Below are 26,527 nucleotides of genomic sequence, written 5' to 3' on the forward strand. Positions count from 1 at the left end.
GTCAAACGACATGATACAGAGGATTATGAAGCAAATATGATCTCCAATGCAGATGCAGAAATTCTAATTGATGAATTTTTGAATTCATTAACTTCTCATAAATCAATTGACAAAGACAAAGATGATTTCAAGCAAGAAGTTTTTTCAAGTGAAACTTCATTACCAGACAAAGATAAAGACGTAGTTGCAGATTCTGAGTCAGAAGATGATTATGCTTTCTTTAAGTCTTTGTTGGATGATGATATGCCAAGTGCAAGTCATGAAGCGGCAATTTCTGAAGATGACTCTGAAGAATTTTCATTATTGGAAGATGATTACAGTCTCAATCCAAAAACCTCTCCAATGATTCACGAAGTTGAAATTACCCCATCTCAAGAGTACCTTGAGAAGATTTCCTTTTCGCCAGATGTCTCGCAGTTATCGGAAGATCTTAAACCAGAAGTTTTACATCACATGAAGGATTTTGAAGATCAATCTCTTGTAACAGATTCTTCTAAAAAGTCTTTGAACAATGCAATGACATGGGATTTAGCAGTCAAAGCAAAAAAGTTTCGCAAGAAGCAAAAGTTCAAGACAAAGGTTTCAAATAACTCAAAGACTAAAGATTTTCGGAGATTCAATGCTTTTCCAAAGTTCTATCAACATCAAAAGTCCTTTCTTTAACCGAGGATCTCATTTTAAATGGGAGGAAATGTCACGATTGTAACTATGTTACAGTATCTACTCCTAGTTGCAGATACGCAAAGTGCCATGCCATGGTCACGACCCTGCGCTCAAGAGACGTGCCTCTTCGCCAAAAGCTACACTCCTTCGACAACTGGTCACACCCCTTCGCTCTATGGTTGATCCAATGGTTGCAGCTCTTCGCCGAAAGGATGTCTTTACGTCTAAAGTCGCGTCTCTTCACCATAAAACGTGTCTTTTCATTTGTGTCTCTTCGTCTCCTATATAAGGAGCCTATTGTACCCAGTATTAAAGCATTCATTCAATCAATCAAACACGCATTCAGTCTCTTGAGTCTCAGTTTGATCTTAAGTATGAAGTTTTAGTCTTAATTATAGGATTAACACCACTAATCCTCACAGAAAGCACCACGAAGGTCTATTTCTGTGATTATTCTTGCCTTGCCAAGGCACTCAAGGAGCTCTTGAATCAAGGGAAGGGGATAGCGATTCTTGACATTGATCTTGTTCAAGCCCCTATAATCCACGCACATCCGAAGAGATCCGTCCTTTTTTACGAAGAGTATTGGAGCCCCTGTTTTGGTGACTTTAAATGCCGTATGAACCTCTTAACAAGATTCTCATCAATATTTTTTCGTAATTCCGCCAATTCATCTTGAGATAGCATGTATATTGGACCAAAAGGGGGTTGGGTTCCCTCCTGAAGCTCTATAGCACAATCATAGGATCGATGCTCCGGTAAAAGGTCTACATTCTTCTTCTCAAAAACATCATTGTAATCTTGATATTGCCATGGCAATGCCTCCATGTTTTTTCCTGTTGACGTGTCGGTCAGTGTTGCGAATATCAGGAAAGTTGGATGCTTTTTGGCCGCACGCATGAAGACCTTGGCTCCAAGATATATAGGCCTATTATGCCTTCCCTTCTTCTTTTGGACTTTCCGTGGTTCAATTCTCTGAGCCCTCCAATCAATGTTAGGATTATGTAATTCAAGCAATGATAGCCCGATAACAATTGGACTGCTTGGGCTTTGTATGATATTGAATGATATTCTTGAAACATGCTCCTTTAATGTTACTTCTATGGGGTGAGTTTCATACCTGACATCCCCAGAAGCGAGAGGACGACCATCAATGACTTCTACAGTTGCTGGATTAGTCTTGTCCACAAGTGGTATGCCTTGTTCTTTTGCAAATTCTCTGTCCATGAAGCATGCCGTTGCGCCTGAATCTAGTAATGCTTCACAATCCATGTGCCTACCCAGCATATGGATCTTGACTGGTAGCATAAAACTTGAAGTGGAATCAACGAGAAGAAAGAGACCTTCTTTGCCTGTCTTTTGTCCAACCGGTCGGTCTCTATTGAGATTGGACGTCTATGTTTTCCGAACACATTCAGGCCGTTGCACCATGGACCTTCATCCTTCTCTTCCTTGGACACTGTTGAACAATGTGCCCTTGCTCTCCACAATACATACATAAGCCATTAATGCGTCGCCTTTGCTTCTCCTAGGCTGAGAGAGATTGAAACCGTGCTAAATCAATTTGCATGGGCTCAATGCTTGATTCATGGCCCTCTTGAGGTATGTAGCCTTCATGTGTCACTTTTGTTTCAGACCGCAATGGTGCCCCAAGACACCTCTCCTGTCGTCTCTCAAATAGTCGGTTATCACATTCTATTGCGTGAGAGATGAACTCGCTTAGTGTGTGAACCTTTGGCAGTCAATAAAAGATCTCTTAAGTCATCCTTTAATCCCCACCGAAATTGGCTTATGAAATATTTAAATCACAAGTGAGTTGTCAAATTCGGATGCATAGACGGATGCAGGTCTTGGCCCTTGGCGGAGATTTCTAAGTTTGGTTTCAGCAACCCTTGCTCTATCAGTATCCCCAAAGGTTGCAGAGAACTCCCGCACAAAAGCTTCAAAGTCATGGAGGAGAAGAGATTCTTTTTCAAGTAAGGGAGCAAACCAAGAGAGAGTCGTACCTGAGAAGAGGGTCCTAATAAGGCCTACTTGAGAGGCATCATCTTGATAACGCTCTCGTTGCATTCGAATGAAGAGTCGCACTTGTTGGAGAAAACCTCTAAACTTTGATCTAGTCCCATCAAATTTTTCAGGCAAGCTGACCTTTGGCTCCTTCCTATGTTGTTAAGAATCGTTGGATCTTGCAGCTTATGCTTGATGTGTTCAGGGGTAGCCCTGCTTGGAGTTGAGCGTTACTCTCGCAAAGTTCTTGTAACTGAGCTTGGATGCTTTGCAATGCGTTGATGACACCTTCCATCGTCGGCTCCATGATGGCTTGACAAGATTAAGAGATGGGAGTCTTGCCAAACTGTTATGAGCATGTCTCGAGCTAGAAGGGAGCGAGGGAAGAGGCGCTCACAATGTACAAGAGCTTGGGACTTGATTATAAAGATTACAAGACTAATTGATACTTGATATAGAAACTTACAAGACTGAATACTTGATTAAGAGGTATTGATACAAGACTTGGATTACATGACTCGAGTACAAGACAAGGCTTGATTGCAAGAACAAGACTTGAACATAAGACAAGAAACTAGAAGAGGGCTTACCTCATAGCAATTTCACAAGTAGTGTTGGCAAGACTGAGGGGCATGTAACCCAAGACCCCTATTTATACTAGTGCTTGAGGAGGTTACTTAAGAAGGTTGGAACTTTCTAGGTTCTTCTTGAGGAGGTTAGAATCTTCTAGAACCCTCTTGGTCGTTCTAGCTACTTCTAGAATCTTCTTGATACTTTTAGAACCTTCTAGAATCTCTTGGATCCTTTTAGATTCTTCTAGAGCCTTCTAGTGACGATGTAGACGATAACATAGGCGATGATGCAGGCAATGACATAAGTGATGATGTGGGCGATGACATAAGCGATGATGTACTTTATGACATAAGTGATGATGCAAGCCATCTTTTAGAACCTTCTAGCACTTTTCTCAATCTTTTAGAATCTTCCACACCATTCTTTTAGAAGGCTCTTTCAAACTTCTAGAAGCTTCTAGTACTTTCTTGTAGGAGACTCGAGAAGACTGACTCTCAAGCATCCATGACATTGGGGATTTTTTAAGCCACGCACAAAGGCCGCCTCAAAAAATCGACACCTTGTTCACTCGTGACTCAAGTCTCACATCTGGATTTTGGTATTTCACATGTCTTGACAAGTAAATTTGTATGTATATTCAATGTATAATTATAGGTGCATACATGTAAAACGAAACTTGTGTTTTGCTTTCTTTGAACCCCGAAACGAAACGTTTCAGAAACCTCGAAACGCACAAAACCTCGAAACATTTTACGTCACACTGCTATGTACACAACAAGAAGAGGTGCCCGGCTTTGTGAGGCTCTACTGGATTCTAGACAAGAAGGGATTCCCTAGATTTTGTCTTGGTTGGCCACTTCTTGGCCTTCGTGCTGGGCCCCCTATTTTTCATAGCCTAAGTATTTATTTATGGGTCGTGGGGTTTGAGGTCTTGGTCGAGCATTATGCCTTGTCCCCTATATAGTGGAGGGGGGCGTCCCATTTTGGTAGAGTATGATCTGTCCCTCTCTCTCTTGGCTCGTGCTCCCTTGTCACCACACCTTCTATTGCACTTTGACACTTCCAAGCAATTCTTTACAGTTTCTCTCTCTAACTTTCCTTTTTTGGATAAATAGTCTCATATGGTCCACACAATGTCAGTTGCTAATGACAAGTGTAATGGACAGATCCAGATGCAGACGAGGGAGAGAGAAGCAGGCTTTGAATGCTTAACAAAATATGTCTTGCAAGGGCCTCTGTGTTTCTCGTCCTTGAATCCAATGGCATGTCCAGCTCTGCGTTAGCCCATGTAATGCTAAGCAAGTAAATTTGGAGGGTTACACCCACATGATAAAGGACAGAGAGAAGACCAAGCTCTTAATGATTAGCTGCAATGTCCCAATTTTGCCGGACCCTTTGTGTGTGTGGGGGGGGGGGGGGGTGGGGTAGGGTGGGGACTCTTACCTGTTTCGTGAAGCCAGGGACGATGTGTGTGACAACACTGCGCAACGCCATTCTTCGATCTCGGAGCCTGCCATTTTCTCAATTATACCTTGAGTGGTCCCAGTCATGCAAAAAAAAAAAAAACAAACAAACAAAAAAAAAAGAAAACGGCCAGCTCGGCTACGGGTGATAAAATCACAAGGCCTGCCAATAGATGGATCGAATTAAAGAACATGAAAGAGAAACACAAAGCTGAAGTCATGTTGATCCATAGAGAAAGTGATTTGCAGATCACATTATAGAATGTGGGCTTGGATGAAGGATTGAAGAGTAGCAAAGTTGCATCTTCTTAAGATAAAGGTAGTCATAAAATATGGAAATATGGTTTGTTTTTGTGGAGAGGATGAGGGAAGGGAGAGATAAAGGGAATGAGGGAGGTATTAGAATCATTTAGGAATCATTAGATGTGTGGATGAATGATCGGACCAGAAGCAAAATCGTGTGCCTGCAATGAATGATGCAGGAGGATTTTTAATCCAAACATGATCGAGTTTTGAGTTGTACGCAGTGGTTACATCATGAATTTATTGTGTGTAGCCATGTGCCTGGAGCTTCTCCTCCAAGTAACGATATTGATTGTTTGTGGGCTCATTGTCTACATTAAAGTCTCCCATGATGACACTCATTCGTGTAGGATGAGATTGTTGCAGCAAGGTATAGAGTTGTGTCACCAACGCGGTTAAAGATGTGTTTGGTGATTTGTAGACGCATATGATTTTTCAATCAAGGTGTTCATGAATGGCTAATATAACTTGAATGATTTCTATCCATGGATCTAGCAATGTTTTGCAGAGTGGAGCTTGATGCTAGGCTTGTAGTAGATTGAAACACCTATTTTGTTGTGGTGATGGACATGATGAAACTTTGGTGCAAGATCATTAGAAGGATTTTTTTGCTTTGTTTCTTGAAGGCACAGAATGCCAGAACTGTAAAATTCAAATCGTCTTTGATATGTTTGAGATATTTGTGACTAGAAATGATGTTCAATGATTGAATGATATGATGTGTGCGTTTGTATGTGAATGGAAATTTTGTCAAATACTCCCATTTGGCTTCATTGTTGAGGCGGTCAAGCTCATCAAGCACAATTTTGTCGACTTTGATTTGAGTTGGATGAATCGGATTGAGAATGTGAAGGTTCGATGGATCTTTGATGCGGGAAAGAGATGTGTAGACTAATCCATGTGAGTTTATTGATGTTGGATCAAAGGCTACTATGCTCATTGTCAAACCCTGTGACCTATGGATAGTGCGTGCATTCGCTGCTTGTATTGGAAATTGAGTTCGGGAGACAGTGTTCAATGCATTTTTACCAACTTGAAATTCTTTTGTTATTTGAAAAATTGGCGTCCACTGAGGGCTAATGGGAATCGTATTAAGGTGTTGGTTCATATGTCGTTGTTTGGAGCTTATTGAGGAATCAAAAAACTCTATCCATGCAATAGGACAGTTAGCTCTACTTTCCACAAGTTTCAGAATTCCATCTGCGCCATTCACAAGACCATCAAAAATATCGATATTCCCACCGCAAATCTCAACAATCATTCCTACTGTAAGCTCCAAGGTTGAGGACAAGCCTGCTGTGTTTTGTGGGTTGTTTGGAACAACAAAGTTTTTTGAGCAAAATTTATGGTGGTTGTCTCTCGCATGGATTATGTATGCGTGAGCAGGCAGTTCCTTAAAAACAAGTCGATTATATGAGTCCTTCAAGTTATTGGTAAAGTATAAATGGGGTGTTATCAATTTGTTAAAGGCTTTGTTGGTATGGTTGGTATTCAAGAGCAACAAATCCTCGGTTGTGTGTTTTGCTTTGCGTATTCTATTGAGGATGGCAATGAAGTCATTATCTGATTGACGCATTGTTTTTGTGAGCTCGTGGCATTTTATATGGGTGAGCCAGAATGAAGGCGAGAGCAATTGCAGAGAATCTTGTGGCTCGTTAAAATTCCAACGATCTCGAACTGATCTTGCTTGACATAAGTCATCGCAAAAGATGACATCTAGACCACCGAATGGTTCTATGTGATTGTGCTTAATTGATCGCAATCTTGTGTCTATGATACGCAAGAGTCTATTTCCAATCAAAGATGCCTCATCAAACACAACAAGCTTGAGGTTTTTATACAGTTGTGAGAGCTTAGCAAGGCTCTCAGAAGAAAGCGAAACATTTGGTTGGAAGACAAGGGGCGAGCACAATGTTGAGTGAATCGTTGTGCCTCCAAGGTTGAAAGCTGTTTTTCCTGTATATGCCATTAACAATGTCGAGGGAAGATCAACATCTAATTCAAGAGAGGCATTGTAGTGACGAGCCAAGCCTTGCATGATTGCTTGCAAAGTGAAAGTTTTTCCCATTCCCGCACCACCAGTCAAAAAGAGATGGATTGGTTGAGTTGGCTGCAAGCACTTTCTAATCATAATGTCGTAAAAAAAGGGAACGTTGCTCGATGTTCAACTTGGACACAAGTGAGTAATACTCCTCGTTGCATAATGCCAATTTTCGAAATGTTGGTAAGGATCTTGTGGTGGGCTTGCTTAGTTGAATATCAAGGGCCAACTCATATTTGAATGACTCGTCATACTCAAATCTTGAGGATGAGGGCAATGAGAGTGTTTTTGAGCTTGGTGCACCAAGTTCTAGCTTACAATATTTTTGACGATTCTCATCTATAATTGCATAGTTTGTGGTATATTTGTCTCTCCAACAATCAACACTTGTCTCAAAGGTTTTCCCATCGCCAGTATAATGGAAGGAATAATAAGCAAAGCTCATGAAAATGTTTCTCTGTATCTTTCTCTAGAATGAAGTTAGCATATCGAATGACTCGAGGTTTCTTAGACTTGTGAGTAGAGCCACGCACACATTGGTAGTTGCTTGCGTAATCAGCCAAACATATGTGTGCAAGGTTATCTAGACGATGGGTGTACTTGGTGACAACATCGTCAAAGAAAATGTTAGTATCATCAGGATTCAAAGTATTCAATGTAGCACTTCTTTTCAACAACAATGTGCAGTGGCTTTCGAAATCTGCATTTATGAACACAAATTGTCTACTCGCACTATGTAAGGGCAATGAAAGAGAAATGTATGTGGCTTGCAATGATGTCATCTCTTGTGTATTGATCAAAGCATTGCCAATTTTTTTCAATCGATCCAACGTTGGCACGTGTTTTCTTGCAATCTTGCATTATGTGCTTGATTGTTCTGCTTGCGGTTGAATCGTTTTTAGTCATGTATGATGTGCAAGATGCAGCAGCACCATGGCCATTGAATAAAAATTGAATGTCAATGTTCGCATCCCATAGACTACATAACTCTTTGTTGAAATTGTTTGTGTAAATGTCCTTTGGATGTCTTTTCAAGAGTAGTGTTGGCTCCGTGATGGTCACCGAAAGGGACTTAATGTACACTTCTTCAGTCGTTCCCAAAGAGGTCAACCATTCATCATATGACGCTTTTGAGTCATGTCCAAGAGCAAGCAATCGATCGTCAATGCACTTTTTATAGGCTAACAGTGCTTCTTTCTTTGTCTGTGTCATTGTGATTGGATATAGAACCACAGTTTCTTGAGAGGGTGGACACGGGAAACCAAATCGGCAAAAACTTTTGCATTTTTTACATGTTTTATGATGATAGTGGGTTTGCACGCCTCTGAGAGACTCATCTAACAAATTCGTGTCGGTAGCAATATGTGTGTTGATAAAATGTATTGTATCATTATCTGGCACTACACCAAAGAGAGGTGCATCTTTTACCCAAAGCAATCCATGATCATGGTGACTTCCTCTATTTTGAAACTCGGTCACAAAAAAGTAATCCATCAATTCACCAAGGATGGCATTGTTGCGCTTCAATTCCATTTTCATTGCTTGAAATCTATGAACGTAGTATCGTGCTGTTGTTACAGGATCAGAACGTACAAGTACACGAATGAATGAGGCTTTGGTTGGGGGCCTAGATGGGATATTCCTAAACGAAAATTGGGAGTATGACCTACAAGCAGAAGCTTTAACTGATCGTTGCACAGGACACACCTATCATGTGGGTTGGTTAGATGTTCTACAATCCACATCGGGTGCTACTAGCATAGATGAGCAACAACAGAAAGTCTGTGATGTCCTTCATAGGATTGTCGAGTTAGAAAGACAGAACACAGGGATCAACATGCCTTCAACAGGCCTAATGAGATTCTTGGATACGGGAAAGGCCAACCAACCAACCCTATCACAAATGGAGACTCCCTCAGTGAGCCCCATTGATCCTCCATATGTTGTTTCGCCAGGAGCCTCAGTACAATCTGAGCCCACAAGTGGCAGCTTTACCTTCCCAGATCTAGCTCATCTTTCTCTTAATGATACTACGGCTACCATGCATATCCCAGTGGTGAGCATGACAAGAAGTACACCATGGAGTTCATTTGTTAACACTGCGCCGATGCCTAGTAGCACAGTGCCCCCAACTATACCTACATGTATGTATCAATCATGTGCACCTGTCGTACCTCAGCCTCATGTAGCTCCTACACCTCCGATTATTCCAAGAGCTTACAATCCACAATGGAATTATCCAAGCTCTTATACAAGTGGAGCCATGCCATTTAATAATAAGATGCCATATCAGGCACCCCCTATGCCTAGGGCCACGCCTGTAAACTTTGGACCACCGTCTGGTACACCACCATACGAAATATGGGACCCAAGAGCCGCGCGTATGCCAAGGCCAAGGCCAACTCCCATCTCACATGTGGTTCCAGGAGCACATACACCCATTATACCTGCTCAAATAGGTGATTTGGCAACATTTGCTCAAACTATCGGTCGCTCTATTGCTGAAAACATGCGTAGTGCACCTGATAGAGAGCCTTGGAGCAAGGCAGTTCAAGTAGCTAAGCTCACACATAAATTCAGTGGAGACGGAGATGCTAGAAAGCATATGGAAGTCTTTGAACATGTGTGCGATTCCTTGGAAGAGCACAATGAGCTACATAAGTGTAAGGCTTTGAGTTTGACCCTAAGCGGAAAGGCTGGAGATTGGTATAGAACCTGAAGAGTAGAAGAGAAAACGATCTACTCTACTCTTAGGAGACTGTTCTTAAAAGAATACATACGAGAGGGAGTACTTTGGGGTGTAGCCTCTCAGCTCCAGAAAGCCCAACGAGAAGAAGGTGAATCCGTGAGAGACTTCATTAGTCGCCTAAAGAATTTGAATTCTTGATGCAATCCAAATGAGCGATTCAACAACAACCAATTGCTCGATAGATTCATTAGGGGACTACGACATGAAAGTATCTATAATGGACTAGTCATTAGAGGTATCACTACTTGGGAAGCAGTCACCATGAATGCAATCCAATTGGAGGATAATTTAATGATTGCAGGAGAAAGAGTGTCCGCCGAGCCGAAGTCTAGTAGCTCGCAAGCGTTAGGGCATGAGCCAATGAAGATAAAGCCAATCGTGAAAGAGCAAACGATATCTGAGATGACTTTGGCAGATCTCACCAAGGCCAATCGTGCTCCACAAAACACTCATATGTATCCAAGAAGGGAGCAACAATGGTGCTCAATTTGCTTGGGCCCACATACTACGAGTGAATGCCCTACTTTCAGAGTAAAGTTTAACGGGACTTGTAACGCGTGTGGTAGGTATGGCCATCAAGCGAAGGATTGCCTAATGCTTAAACGCATCATGGAAAATAGACCGCCTATAGCTTGGGCAGACTCACCTCGAGTTCCTGCATTGATGCCTACCCCACCCATGGAGCAACAGTTGCCATTACAGCACCCCTAGAACCCAAAATGTGGTCCAAACCACACCGTTGCCACCTCCAGTGCTAGGACCGCAACCCCCTCATCCAAGAGTTACACCTATGAACCAAATAGGTTGCGAGTCATCTAGTGCTTATGTAGATTGCGAAGAGGACATAGACTCTAGTATCACCTATGGAGTCGACATGCTTGAGGAGTGTCCCATGTACTATATGGAAGACCATTGGGGACAAATCAAACCAGTATATCAAGCTACTGCGCTAGCAGCAAGAGGCCAAAACATTAATAGTTTTGCCAGGAGACCACCTCTTCAGTGCTACGAATGTGGTGGACCACATCGAGTAGCTGAGTGCCCCATTAAAATGCAAAAGAATGTTGCACTAATGCAAACAAGTCAAGGGGGTGCATTGGCAATGCCAATACTCACTTGTAATCATTGTGGCATAGATCATTTGATCGCACAGTGTCCTAACAATCCAAACGCACCGAAAATCACACCATTGAACATAATAGAGATTGTTGATGGGACACCACCAACTATAAACATAGCACCAGTGAATGCACTCACACGGTCGATGCTCCAAAAGCAAAATTACATCCTCGAAGAGAGAGATGCTGCATCCATTAGCCGAGCGAGAAAGAAGAAAACACGAAGAAAGAAATCCCTTAATGCTTCTAGCTCAAAACCTAGTTCAAAGACTAACATAGGGACAGGAGAGGATCCCGTGTATATGAATGACCCTGAGGATGACTCAGATTCGATAAAGACCACAGAGACCAAAACTATTACTACAAAGGAAAAAGCCAGTGAGGAGGATCACGAGAGGGAATTACGACGAACACCAAAAGAGTATTCAAAGTTAAACTACCCAGTTGAGAACCCCCAAGATAACCACGAGAGACAAAAAATGAGGATTGCAAGAGAAAGATTGGAACCTATCCAAACCCAACAGTGGAAATTGAACGAATCCAACAACTGAGGGTTTTGGTGGAAGAAACTCAACGAACATTAGAACGTGAGCCCAAACATATCCAGATGTCGGACACAGTGTTCCCCACACAAGTTCAACCTCACAAGAACTACAGGCCGTTAGCTATACCCAGTATCATTCGGGAAGAGAGTGAGGGTAGGACATCTGTAAGTGGACACACACCTTTCCTACTAGAGAGAATGTTTGGTGAGGGAATGCCCGACCCCCTTGAGGAAGTGGAGATTCCATCTTCACCATTCTCTTGTCAGGGTCCTACGTCCCACAAGATGCCATTAAATGTTGCCAAATTGATGGATTTCATGTCTTCAGAAGTTAGAACCACCATCATGTCCAAACTATATAAAGACCCCGAGCTAGTCTCAGCTCTTCAAGCCTTCCTCAATGGAGAATTACAGGCCTAATTACCACAGTTTGCACATATGAACAAACCTGACTCGATAATGAATGATGAGGAACATTTAGCACCACCATCTGACCTAGCGGGACATGAATCTGTAATTGAAGTACCCGTTAACAAGTTGGGGCAATACTTTGAAGGTGATGAATCTAATGCTACTCTACCAATCACTACTAAAGGATTAACTATAAAGGGGGTCCTTGACGGTGGTGCGGGAGTCAGCATGGTGACAAAGAGTTGTTGGGAGTCTATGGCGCGACCTCACCTTGAAGCCACAAGCGTAGTGGTAAAAATGGCTAATGGATCTATTGTTACGCCTATTGGAATGCTAAAGGATCTCAGAATCAAGGTCTTGGGACACAAGGTAAGGCATACTTTCATTGTTATGGATTTTTCCAAGCATCCTATGTCATTTGAGATGATCTTAGGGCGTCCATTCATGAGGGAAACAAAAATGGTGCATGACTGGTCCAAAAACCACGTCTACTTACAGTTCCAAGACTCTGTCATTCGAGTTGATCTTTTAAGTGGTCGAACGCATCCTCTAGGAAATAAATTCATCATTGATAATCGATCAGACACAACAATTCACTCAGCTCCATTACAGTATTGTTACACGTGTAACGAAGACACGGATATTGGGGAGAACTCTCCTTATATGGATATCCTATCCGGAATGGCTGAGTCAGACAATGTCGATTGGGTGCACCTAGCGGCAACTATAGATACATGGGGAGTTAGAGGAACAACCTGGGTAACACCAGATGGGGAAGAGATACCACACATTGCACCAGTAAACATGTTAGGTGTAGCGCATGTAACATCCGATGATAAGAAAGAGGCACACCTACCTGAGAGTGAAACCGATGATTCCTCAAAGGCTTCAAGCCAATACACATTAGAAACAGAATCTCAGGGAGAAATGGATTCAGAACCTGAGGAAACATCGAGTGAGCCAAGTATAGAAACTGAACACTCAAGGCCTAGTACGACCATCTATGGTAATTTATATGAGAGTGAAGAAGATACAAGCGAAGACCTATCAAGCGAGTTGAGTTCAAACATTTACCAAAATCAAAACCTTAACAAGAAACAAAGGTCATATAAGAGACGACGATATCGAGCAAATGTGAGAGCTAGGATAAACAAGGAAAGATCTACTGCAGAATGGCTAAGCTATCTAGGGGCATGTGATGCTCATCGAAAGCTAGTAGACAATTGGGGTGAACATCTCCAGAGTGTCATGTGGTGTAGCCCGCGACCCATTGACCTCGCTCAATTGGAGGTTACAAAGCCGAAATTGAGTCGAACTATAAGAAGACGTCAAAACCGAGAGTTAGCACAACAACAAAAGGAGGCAGAACTAAAAGAAAGGTCTCCGTCAGGACAAGAGCCTGCTGACTTACATACGGCTCCTGAACATTTTAAATCTTATACCACGGGGGAGAGAAAGGTTGTGTATGCCAAAGCCCAACGAATACCTACCAATGGAAGCAGTGGAGTCTATGATGGTCCAGCAGTAGTTAAAGAGATAGAATTAGCAGAACCAGGTGAGGAGTCTAAACCAGTCTTTATTGCTCAAGACCTTACCGAAAGTGAAGAGGCTATACTTAAGGAGCTCCTCAAGGAATACAAGGATATCTTTGCTTGGACATATCATGACATGAAGGGCGTTCCACCTTCTGTGGTACAACATACAATTCCCATGATCAACACTGCTAAACCCGTCCAGCAACGATCCTATCCAATGAATCCTAAGTACACCAAAATTGTACAAGAGGAGATTGAAAAACTTATCCAATGTGGATTCATATACCCTATTGAGCACTCACAATGGGTTTCTCCAATAGTCATTGTGCCAAAAAAGAATGGGAAACTAAGAGTGTGCGTGGACCTCAAGAAAGTTAATGCAGCTACTAGGAGAGATCATTATCCCTTGCCATATTCAGAACATGTGCTTGAAAGAGTTGCGGGCAAGGAAGCTTATAACTTTTTAGATGGGTACTCTGGTTACAATCAAATCACAATTGCATTAGAGGACCAAGCTAAAACTGCTTTTATCACAGAGTTTGGAGTGTTTGCATTTCGTGTTATGGCTTTTGGCTTAACAAATGCCCCTGCTACATTCCAACGATTAATAAACACTGCGTTTAAAGAATTTCTAAGGGAGTTTTGTGAAGCTTTCCTAGACAACTTTTGTGTTTATTCTTCATGGGAGAAGCATTTGTTATATCTACGAAAAATATTTGAAAGGTGCAGATTTTATCGCATCTCATTGAACCCTTTCAAATGCCAATTTTGGGTTAACCATGGAGTCATTCTAGGGCATATAGTGTCCAAGAACGGGATATCCACAGATGAGAGTAAGATTAAAGCCATTGCCGATTTGCCACCACCTACTAACTATAAAGGAGTTCAAAGATTTATGGGCCATGTTGGTTATTATCGAAGGTTTATTTTAAACTTTGCCGAGATAGCGCGTCCATTGTACAAGCTTCTTATCGAGTTTCACTGGACGGAAGAATGTCATCAATCTTATGAGTTACTAAAGAAGGCCCTAACAAGTGCTCCAATCCTACGAACACCTGATTGGAATGTACCTTTTCATGTGCATATCGATGCATCAAATTTTGCTATTGGGTGTGTTATAACTCAACCAGGAGAACATAAATTGGACTACCCTATTAGCTTTGCAAGTCACCAATTAAATGATGCCGAGATGAACTACACTACTACAGAGCGCGAAGGTCTAGCTATGATTTACGTAGTAAAGAAATTTTGCTATTACCTTCTTGCTACCAACTTTGTGTTTTATGTTGATCATCAAGCATTGCTATATTTGGTAAACAAGCCGTGTTCCACAGGTCGAATTACACGATGGTTGTTAATTCTTCTTGAGTTTGACTTCACCATTGTTGTGAGGCCTGGGAGGAAACATGTCATGGCAGATCATTTATCTCGTATCCCTAATGGCGAAGCTCCTACGGGGGTTGATGATGAATTGCCTGATACTCCTTTGTTCATTGTTGAGACAATGCCTGAATGGAGTGAAAAGATTGTTAACTTCTTAGTTAATGGTTTTCCACCCAAAGAGCTGCGAAAAGATATAGCTCGAAAATTAATCAAGGAATGCGAACCCTATTGCTTACTGGCTGGAACTCTCTATAAGAGAGGAAAAGATGATGTTCTTAGACGTTGTGCCCGTGAAGATGAGTATTTATATATTCTACAAGAGGCACACATGGGCGTAGCTGGTGGTCACTTTTCAGGAAAGTTGACTGCCCGAAAGATCTTACAGTCAGGCTATTGCTGGCCCACTCTGTTTAAGGATGCATCACTTTTTGCAAAGGGATGTGATGAATGCCAACGCTTCAAGAAGCCACAAAGAAGTGATAGGATGCCTCTACATCCCATCAAGGTAACCCAACCATTTGAAAAGTGGGGCTTAGACTTTGTAGGACCGATTAGTCCGGCTGCACGTAACACACAATCACGATATATCATTGTGGCTACCGACTATGTAACTAAATGGGCTGAAGCAAAAGCAACACGAAAGGCGGATGCAAAAACAACAGCTAAGTTTCTCTTTGAGAACATTATCACACGTTTTGGATGCCCCTTTGTACTTGTGAGTGACAATGGAACTCATTTTATAAATGAAGTAATAAAAGAACTCACATCAAACTTCATGATATCTCACCACAAGTCTACACCCTATTATCCCCAAGCAAATGGCCAAGCTGAGAGTACCAACAAAACTCTCATCTCCATTTTGACAAAGACAATCGAGGCTCATCGCACTGATTGGGACCTAAAGCTTACATCAACTTTATGGGCTTATCGTACTGCGTATAAAGTTGCTATTAATTGCACACCGTTTAAGATGGTGTATGGTCAAGAAGCAGTTATGCCATGGGAGTTTGTCATTCCTAGTCTTCGAGTAGCTTCTCCAGAAGGTTGGGATGGTAACCCCTTAGTTGAGCGATTATATATCCTGGAAAGGCTAGATGAAGAGAGGCAATTAGCTGTGCGAAATGCTCTAGTGGAGAAGGATAGGAGAAAGAAGTGGTTTGATAGCCATTTAAAGGATAAAGACATCAAGGTTGGTGATAAAGTTCTTATGTACGGGGTACGTAATGAAAAGAAGAAATTGAAATACGCTGGTAAGGGACCATATCGAGTGTGTGAAATTACCCCGCAAGGTACCATTCGTGTGGAGACTCTAGATGGAGTTGAAACCATTGGATTCCTTAATGGGAGTAAATTCAAAAGATATTATGATCCTCTAAGCCAGGAAGAGTTGCAAGCCATCCATCAAAAGAAGGCTGCCAAGGAACAAGCAGAGCTTAAAAAACTCCAAGCAAGAGTTGAGGCTCGAGAACGACAACAACATCTTAGACGCCAACGAGAGGCTAATCTGGGAATCACACAAGCATTTTTCGAGGACACAGATGACGACTCATTAGAATTTGAGCCACCCCTACGATACCCAATTGAGCTAAATAGCCCCTATGGGAAAGTACTATACAATGCCTTATTAGATACGGGAGCTAAACACAATTTGTTATCCTATGGAGTTTGGTGTCAATTAGGGAAACCGACCCTATCCCCGAGTACGATGCAAGTCAAGGGCATTAATAAAAAGAAAACTGCTATTCTTGGAGTCCTTCAGACCCCTATTGTCTATGACAATGGAAGCATAGTGCAGAGGTTTCTAGTCATGCCCGCGGGAGCCATGGAAGGCAACGTAAACCTGGGACGCACGTGGATGTTGGGAACCAAATGCACTATTGATTGGGATACTGGTAGTTTCACAACGCGACCACCGACTCTTACCCCTATCATTCAAGCAAAGTCACCTACATTGCAAACTCTAGCAAAGTTGAAGGATGGACAACATTCACAAGCCAAGGTGGTTAACTCGTCTTTGCCGGCTACCCATGAACCTAGTGTTACCATATACGTGTGGTAGTGATGTGTGTGAACACACTAGGACCGCCGGGGCATTTTTTCCCTCTTTAGGAGGTTTTTTCCCCCGTGCATTGTATATACGCCCATCACTCTAGGGCTATCTATCTTTCCATTGCACACTAAGTAACATACTCTCTATTGTGTGCCTTGAGCTTCCTTCATCTTCTCCAAGCTGTGTGTGTTTCTCTGCAACCCTAATTCCAACAATTGGTATCAGAGTAGGTCACGTCCTCCCGGGCTTAGTCGCCAGCTGCTCCAGCACACGTCTGCTCACTTTCTCCGATTTCAATGAGCCTTGGCGAGCGTTCGTAGGTCGAAAAATATTTTGGGATTGCTCGAAGAGCTTGGTTTGCTCAGAACTTTGATTTGGGCTCATTTCGGCCTCCGTTTCCACTACGGGCAGTACTGCATAGGCTATTTCGTCATTTTGTGCAGATTTTCTGTCAGTACCGTTTTCTGCATAACAGGTGCCTTATAGTCTTCTACGGTTTGTGCTATATAGCACAAGTTGTTCCCGCTCCATTTCTCCTGTTTTCGGGCAGTTTTCACATCAGGTGCAGCATTTACCATGGCTGACAACAACAACACAGATGTGTTCAAGATGTTTGCTGCTGAGGACAGGTTGGATGGGGACAACTACCCTATGTGGGCTTATATGATGCAACATGTTCTTGTGTCAAAAGGTGTCTGGAACATTGTGCAGGGCATTGATGTACGTCCTGGTTCTGAAGATGTAGGCGATGTTGAGGATGTTGCAGGTCTTGCTGCAAGGATTGCAGCTGTTAGAGTTGTTTTGCCTACGGCAGAACAAGCTCGTTGGGATGTTAAGGATGCGCAGGCTCATGCATTGATTGCGTTGTCTGTGAAGCGCACCATTATTCCTCACATCCGTTCAGCAAAATCTGCAAAATAGGCTTGGGATATTCTAGCAGGTCTTTATGCAAGCCGCAATGAGGCTAAAATTGCTTTGCTGCGTAAAGAGCTAGAGTCGAAGATTATGCATGAGGAAGATGATATGGAAACTTTCCTTGCTAGTGTCAAGGATATCAATGAGCAACTCATTTCTGCAGGTGAAGTCATTTCGGACAGTTCCCTTGTGCAGACTGTTCTTGATGCCTTACCAGATTCCTACCAGACTTTTGCTAGTACTTGGAGACTAATGACCCAAGGAAATCCTGAAGTTGTCAAGTTTGATGCATTATGCGCATTGCTGTTGCAAGAGTCACTTTCTAGAAAAAACAGGACTAGGCAGCGTGCAGTTGAACAGGCTTTTATTGCTTCTCAAAGAAAGGGTGGTAACAGTAATGCAGCCACTTCTTATGGTTCTGCTGCGAGTGGCAAAATTTCTGTTCCTAATGCTTCTGCTGGCAGCACTTCGTCTGGCAATTCTGGTGATAAGGGCAAAAAGAAGATGCGTTGCCATTATTGTAAAGCCAATGATCACTTGATCAAGTCGTGTCCTAAGTTGAAGGCCAAAGAGGCTAAGAAGAAAGAGGGTGGTTCCACTGCAAATGCTGGTTCCACTACAAATGCAGCCATTGTTGAGTCTTCTGTGAAAGGAGATTGTGATGCTGATGTTGATGCAGAATGGGCTTTTAGCGCAGAGTGCACTTACAATCCTGCTGTCCATGATGCATGCTTGTCAGTTGCTGCAGATTCACATGTGTGGTATTTCCACAGTGGTGCTACAAAGCACATTACCTCACATCGTGAATTGTTTACCTCTCTCGAGTCTGTCCCTCATGGGAATTCAGTCACTTGTGCCAACAACGCCTCTTATCCAGTTCAGGGAGTTGGAAAGATTGTGCTCACTGCTGCTAATGGCAGTTCCTTCACACTTGTTGATGCACTTTATGTACCTGGGATCAAGAAGAATCTCTTGTCTGTATCCGCACTTGCTAGACTTGGACTTGTAGTCAAATTTGTGGATGACAGATGTACAGTTCATGATCTCAGTTTTGGTGATGAAATTGTTGCATCTGGGCTTTTGTGCCGTGGGCTGTATAAGCTCACTTTGTATGACAAGTGTGGACAAAATTTTGCAAATGCTGTTGCAGATTCAAGGGCTATTTCAGATGCAAAACTTTGGCATGCACGTTTTGGTCATCTGAATTTTGCCAGTTTGCTGCGTTTGCAGAAATCTGATATGGTTGCTTCTTTGCCGCCTCTTGAAGCACCTGTCAAACATGTTTGTGAAGGCTGTATTCTGGGTAAAATGTAGCGTTCTAAGTTTCCAAAGGATGGTTCAGTTAGGGCCACATGCAGGTTGTAGCTTGTGCATAGTGATGTTTGTGGGCCCATGCAAACTCCGTCCTTGGGCAATTACCTGTACTTCGTGACTTTCATTGATGATTACTCCAGGCATGCATGGGTATTTCCGCTTAAAGCGAAGTCCGAAGTTTTTATGTGCTTCAAACAATTTTTGGCTATGGCTGAAAATGTCTTAAAATGTACTATGGGCACCCTCCGTTCCGATCGAGGGGGGGAGTATATGTCTCATGAATTTAATGCATTTCTGGCTAGTCGTGGGATAAAACACCAATGTACAGTGCCTTATACACCTCAGCAAAATGGTGTTGCTGAGAGGAAAAATAGGTCACTAACGGAAATGGCACGATGTATGGTCAAAATTCAAGCTTTGCCGCATTCTTTTTGGCTTGAGGCCATCATGTGTGCCACTTATGTACTTAACAGGTGTCCTACGAAAGCTTTGCAGTCTATTACTCCATATGAAGCATGGCATGATAGAAAGCCTTCTATTGAGCACATGCGTGTTTTTGGCTGTTTGGCATATGCTTTGGTGCCACAAGTGCAGCGCAGAAAATTGGATGATAAGGCTGTCAAATGTATTTTTGTTGGTTATAGTGCTGAAAGCAAAGGTTACAGGTTGTATCATCCGCAAACAAAACGTATTCTGGTTTCACGGGATGTAGTGTTTGTGGAAGATTCTGTTCAATCCTTGCTGTCATGTACTAGAGCCAGTAATGTAAGCTCACAGGACATTTATGACACTTTGTTGCCTCTTTTCAGTAGTGGAAATACGAATGTAAGTTCCAATGAGGCAAATGTACAGCCTATGGGGGTTTCTGAAAATGTTTTAGAACAGCCTATTACTGATGCAGATGTACATGATGTACTTGATGAGGAAAGGGCTGAAAATGAGCAGGCTAGAGGTATGCCAAAATGGCTGGTGCACACTTTGCGTGACAGTAAATTGGATGCACCTTTATCTAGTCGTACTCGTTCAGGCTCTCGCCATGCATCTTATGCATCAGATTGTTATGCTTTGGCTGTGTCTAGTTTACATGATGTTGAGGAGCCTCTGTCTTTTGATGAAGCACAGAATTCAGAAAATTGGATTGCTGCCATGAAATCAGAATATGATGCACTTATAGAGAATGACACATGGACTTTATGTGATTTGCCTCCTGGCAAAAAGGCCATTGGTACGAAGTGGGTTTACAAGTTGAAACGCAAGCCGGATGGTGAGATCGATCGCCATAAGGCTCGACTTGTTGCAAAGGGTTATGCACAACAAAAAGGCATAGATTATGAAGAGACTTTTGCTCCCACTTGTCGTATGACTACTGTGCGTTTTCTATGTGCATTGGCAGCTCATTTTGGTTGGGATGTACATCAATCAGACATTGTTACTGCTTTCTTGAATGGTGACATATTTGAGGAAGTTTATGTAACGCAGCCTCGCGGTTTTGTCATAAAAGGACAAGAGGACAAAGTGTGCAAATGTAAGAAGGCTTTGTATGGGTTGAAGCAATCTCCTCGTGCTTGGTATCAGAAAGCTGACACTCATTTGGTTAAACGAGGCTTTCGTAACAGTCCAACAGAAAGCACATTGTATGTAAAGCGTGAGGATGATGTATTTCTCATTGTGGTTCTTTATGTTGATGATTTGCTGATCACTCGACCAAATGAGAGACATATTGCTAAATTTAAGGCTGATTTGAATGCTACTTTCAAGATGAAAGATTTGGGGCTGTTGCATCATTACTTGGGTATACAGTTTAAGCAGTGTGATGGTGGTATTGCCTTGTGTCAGAAAAGTTACATAGAGACATTGCTATGTAAGTTTGGACTTGAGGATTGCAAACCTATTGCCACTCCCATGGAAACAGGTTTGAAGTTGAGTCTACATGATGCTGGCGATCCTGCTGATGTCACTCTTTACCAAACTGCTGTTGGCTGCCTCATTTATGTATGCAACACGAGGCCAGATATTCAGTTTGTAGTCTCGCAGGTCAGCAGATTTATGCATAGCCCAGGGTCTAAGCATTGGCAGGCTGTCAAGAGGATTTTCCGCTACCTTAGTGGCACTTTACATCTTGGCTTGTTTTATCCCAAGGGGGGATCATTGCCGCCAGACTTACATGCTTTTTCGGACTCAGATTGGGCTGGTTGTTTTGACACGCGAGTGTCCACAAGTGGTTTTTGTTTCATGCTTGGCAGTTCATGTATATCATGGTTGAGCAAGAAGCAACCTACTGTTGCCACTTCGAGTTGTGAGGCTGAGTACAGGGCAGTCTTCACAGCTACGGTTGAGTGTGTATGGCTCAGACGCCTTATGGCTGACTTGGGTGTTGGACAGGACACTGCCAACACTATCTACACTGACAGTCAGAGCGCATTGGCAGTTGCGAGGAACCCAGTTTTTCATGCTCGCACAAAGCACATTGAGGTGCATTACCACTATGTCAGGGAGAGGCTCTCAGCAGAAGAGATCATCTTGGCTTATGTGCCAACACAGGACAACCTTGCAGATCTTTTCACAAAGGCATTGTCTCGTGAGAAGCTTGAAGCTTTCCGCAAAGCTTTGGGCTTACTCCCCTTTGTGGACTGATCCTGTCCTCAGGGCATGGCACTTCCCTTTACTCATGTGCCAGCTCTCGTTCACCGCATCACTCTAGGGGGGATTTGTTACCATATATGTGTGGTAGTGATGTGTGTGAACACACTAGGACCGCCGGGGCATTTTTTCCCTCTTTAGGAGGTTTTTTCCCTCGTGCATTGTATATACGCCCATCACTCTAGGGCTATCTATCTTTCCATTGCACACTAAGTAACATACTCTCTATTGTGTGCCTTGAGCTTCCTTCGTCTTCTCCAAGCTGTGTGTGTTTCTCTGCAACCCTAATTCCAACACCTAGCACGTCAACACTTGTAGTTGCAGCAAGCATTAATATTGCAAGTACTCAACCTGCATGACCTAAGAGTACATATCAATGGGTCCCCAAGGCCTTACTTCCAACTACCTCAACCCTCCCATCCATTCCAAGAAAAAATTCCCCTGGAAAACCAAGAGCGTGTTATAGGAGAGCCAAGACCAAATCACGATGGATTCCAAAACGACTATTAGAAGCCCAAGGCTACTATGATGGAAATGAGCAAATCTGGGTACCTAAACGTAAAATGTGTCCTTCCCTATCGACAACAAACCCATATGAGTCAAACAGTGTAACGCTAAAGCCAATGGCAGACTTTGGGAAGGGAAAGATCACAGAATGCTACACACCTAGTCCAGAGCTAGTTTGGGCTCCAAGGCAAAACCAATTTATTCCACATAGCTCAGGAAGGGGGGAGTTCCATGAAGGTTCTAGCTCCTCATGTAATACATCCATAGAGGTAAAAGCTTCTACACAACCTCCATCTATAGTAGAGGACCTCCATGAAGCTACAAAAGAATCCACACCTCCCAGTGTTCAAGAATCACCTGATGAACCACTTCAAGTTCGATCCTGGGAGAGTATCTTACCACCCTTGCAACTTGACGAGGCACCTAGGGTAATAGAAAACTAATGGCAAAAATCCTCACCTATTACCAACTGGAACAATTGGTTTCAAAGGGTGACGACATCATTTCAAACGGTACGATCTACCCAAGGAAGGGGGGAGTGTTTGTGGACATCCATTATTCACTTGCTTCCCTCTGAACCTTTCTCCCTGACCTCTTAATCTCCAATCTTAGGGAATGTATATATAAAGCCTTATACTCACAAAAACAAGTTAAAAAAGTAAAAGAGCAAGAGCCATAACACAAATCATAAAAACAAATTATGCACAAGAACACGACCCTTGTCATATTTGCACTCTAACCATCATCTATTTGCGTGTACAGATATGGCTAGTACGCTAGAGTCATCCACTCTTGCCTTGGGTGAGAGGTACCCTCGTTACTTTTCACAAATATTTCACATGGTCTTTCCAGTGCTTGCATGTGAGAGGAATTTTGAGGATTTAGAATGGCTGGTACGTCTCTTGACCACGTCTGATCCATACTTAGTAAAGAGCGTTTCTCCCATTGCACAAGCCTACCCTTTTGACCAGGATGACTATAGGCGTCTAGTGACCTTCTTAGTAAACATGGGCACCTATGATGAAGAAGAAAATTTACAGGACTACACGGATGGCACATATGGTCTCATGGATGATGACTTTGTTTATCTCGACGACGAGGATAGGGGTTTAGCCTTAGGGTTTCCCCCCAACCTCTACAATATCCTATTCCCTTGACTCTCTAGGGGGAGTGCAAATAATTAGGTTAGGGTTCCTTATGTTTTTTGTTGTGTTCAATAAGTGTTGGTACCTTTTCCCACTAATGTGCCTCCTGGAGGTATTCCTTTTGTTTCCTAGTGTGTACAGGAGCGTGTTGCTATTGATAGGATTTGGACCTTCATGGAATCTTTATCTCGACTCACTCTTCAAATCAAGCGCGACCATCGACACAAACAGGTGTTTCTTGTCCATTAGCATTGCCCCTTATCTTTTTGCATCTATGATTGTCTGCTTTAATTGTGATTGGTAGCCTAATATTCACCGCATTTGCTTAGTATCAAACATTTAATTCAATGTAATTTTTTGTCATAATCACTTATCTAGGTTTAAAAATCAAGCAGTCCGACTAAGCTAGTTTGACCAAGTTAGGTGTTAGAGATCTTCTCTTAATACCATGGGGAATGCCTTCCTAATAATCAATGGTTACTTAGGTTCTTAATCCGATTTAGGCAGCATTGTGGGAAATGTACTAGGGCTTTCTAGTGGGCTTGACCCTATTGACCTTTCGCTTAAGTATTATAAAGGGAGTTTACTAGTGTGATGAGCCTGGGGAGGTGTATCAGTGTTATATGACCCCCCAAAGTTACAAAATTAAAATACTGAAAATGAACAAACAAAAAATAAAGTGCCACACTGTAAAATCTTAAGCTGGAAGAGAAATCTCAGCTTGATTTGGTACTTCACTCACATGTATTGCCTATGGTACTAGAGCCCTAGAGGTTCCCAGTGTGGGTGCTTTTCCTTGAAAAGCAAAAAACCCAAGGCATACAAAATAAGCACACACATCAAATTGAATCACTGTGAAAACACTTTGGGGGGTCAAAGAAAAAGTAATCAGTCAGGCGATGATTTCATGAGAAATTCCTTTTATGGTAGCTTAACTACAAGGTCTTCTAGATATAGCCTCTAGTCAGCCCTCGAACATGAATCCTTGGCTCTCGCGATTAAACAACTTAATTGACCACAGAAAATTAAGAAGCTTACCCATGGTATTAATATTCGATCTCTAGTGCCTTTCGATCGTCAAATTAGCGACCCCAGACTTGTTTAATTTTTAACCTTTACATATGTTTATGCATTTGATTACATTGGAATTTAATGTTCATTGCTGACAAATTGTTTGAAATTCTTTTACCAATCAATTTGTCTACCTAAAACTGCATATGATTTTTAATCACTTATGAGAATGCAATTACTGTGCCAATGTTGTTTGATTTTGCAGTGACTGAAGAAGGCTAAGGACATTCATCTCAAATGCTCTTCCACCTCGACGAACGAGCTTCAACGCAATAGCTTCCGAGGACGAAATCTACATCAGGAAGGGGGGCATGTTAACCCTCACGGCTCACGGACACCCCATCACCTACGACGGACGTGTATTATGTATTTGGTAGAGTCAGGTACCGGGCTTGTCGGACCAATAGGAAAAGGGTAAGAGTGATCGCCGATGAGACGCGCACTCTAACTGGGACATTCAAGGGATTAGTTGGCTAAGCATGGGCGCCCAAGTGTGAATGGGGTGAGCTCATATAAAAGCCAACTAAACCTAAAATTCACTCATTCTCTCATTTGTGCAATAGAAGAGTGCTCTTGCTCCATCTCCATCTCCATCTTCTCCTTCTTCACCTCCTTGTGTGTGTGTGTGTGTGTGTGTGTGTGTGTGTGTGTGTGTGTGTGTGAGAGAGAGAGAGAGAGAGAGAGAGAGAGTGCGATCGAGCATTGTGGCGGCACGACGGCGGTGAAGCGGTTGAGCGCGACGTAGCGGCGTCTCCTTCTTCTTCGCGGCGAGGAATCCTCCACGGCAGGAGCATAGAGTGGTGAGTGACACACCATTGCCCTCTTTTGAGCTTACTAGTTAAGATAGTTATGTGCTTGGAGCCGTCTGTGGCTCACACACAGTGTTAGACAAGGCCCTTGCTTCGACAGTGCGGCAAGGAGCTCACACAGAGCTCAAGGATTGGGAACACCATTGGAGCTCAGCGGGGAAGCAGGCAGAGAAGCAACAAAAACTGCAGCACGTTTTTGCAGATCTGTTTTGACCTATCAAAACATCTTCATTCATGCCAATTTCCAGCTACGCTGATCGATTTTTGGTCCTCTTCAACTTTGCAGAAGAAAGTTTTCTCAAAATCTTCACCAATTTTGAGATATGTCACTCAGACTGCTTGTAGGTTGTGAAGTACAAGCTACAAATTTTTATAGATCTGTTTTGACTTGTAAAAACAGCTTATTTCTTGTCCATTCTTGCAATTCTCAACCGTTTTTGCGTGGTCTACAACTTTGCAGAAAGAAGTTTTTGCAAATTTTCCATGGTTTGAGAGATATTCAGTTCAGCCAGCAGGGTGGTCTACCTTCGTCAGTTCAGAGAGATATTCAGTTCAGACAGCAGGGTGGTCTACCTTCGTCAGTTCTTTTGCGTATAGGTTTTCATTGCAGACTCTTTCTGCAATCTTTGTCAGATGCATATTTGATGTAAGATCTTGAGGGTCTGTTAAATCACACAAAACACCGTAGCGGTTACAGAAAAGGGTTTCTCTGGTTGATGTAAGATCCTATGCGGTTTATGTATTGTGATGGGAATATGCAAAGCCTATTGTTGAGGGTCGTGGTAAAGTTTTATTGAGCTGGGGGATTCTCAAATGTGGAGATCCTTTCGATGATACAGGTTTTTGAGCAAGCCCCCGACATCCGCATAGTTTCGGCATCAACATAAGATGTATGTTTATGCGGTTAGTGCAGTATTGGTGTGCATCTATTGACCCGTTGTTGTCGGCATTGCTGTCATCTTTATGCGCATGCGTTTGACAGTGTTCAATTGGTCAAAGACACTCTTCTAGAGTTGGAGACACTGATAGTGACAGTTCTTTGAGATTCTATCTTGCCAATTTAGCCACTTTGATCAGTGTTTGAGTCATTGTACACATTTGTTTTGGTTTCATAAGTCAGTTTTGCAGGGGGGACTCTGCCGAAAATTTTCAGGTTTTCTATCATCTTCTTTAGTGTAGCAGATCTATCACTTTTGTTCCTTGTCGAGTGATGGCTTCATCATCGAAGAACTCTTTGTTCAACATTGAGAAGTTAGATGGCACTAACTTCCCATTTTGGAAGAAAC

At 42.6% G+C, this 26,527-nt stretch overlaps 1 protein-coding gene across 4 annotated transcripts in view; it reads right to left on the bottom strand.

Annotated features, from left to right (window-relative positions):
- The window catches only part of LOC147430769 (NAD-dependent protein deacylase SRT2-like), a 123,315-nt gene extending 118,481 nt beyond the window's left edge, over positions 1-4,834 (bottom strand). The window contains exon 1 of one of the 4 annotated variants that reach the window (XM_086493332.1): positions 4,687-4,834. In XM_086493332.1, the coding sequence (XP_086349458.1) occupies positions 4,687-4,737 (51 nt within the window). In that variant the 5' untranslated portion in view covers positions 4,738-4,834. The remainder of the gene's footprint in view (positions 1-4,686) is intronic. The other 3 variants (XM_086493331.1, XM_086493329.1, XM_086493330.1) reach the window with 3 other exon arrangements.
- Positions 4,835-26,527: the final 21,693 nt, after the last annotated feature.

The sequence above is a fragment of the Adiantum capillus-veneris genome, chromosome 21 (assembly GCF_014529385.1).
Source record: "Adiantum capillus-veneris isolate H3 chromosome 21, ASM1452938v2, whole genome shotgun sequence".
Classification (NCBI taxonomy): Eukaryota; Viridiplantae; Streptophyta; class Polypodiopsida; order Polypodiales; family Pteridaceae; genus Adiantum; species Adiantum capillus-veneris.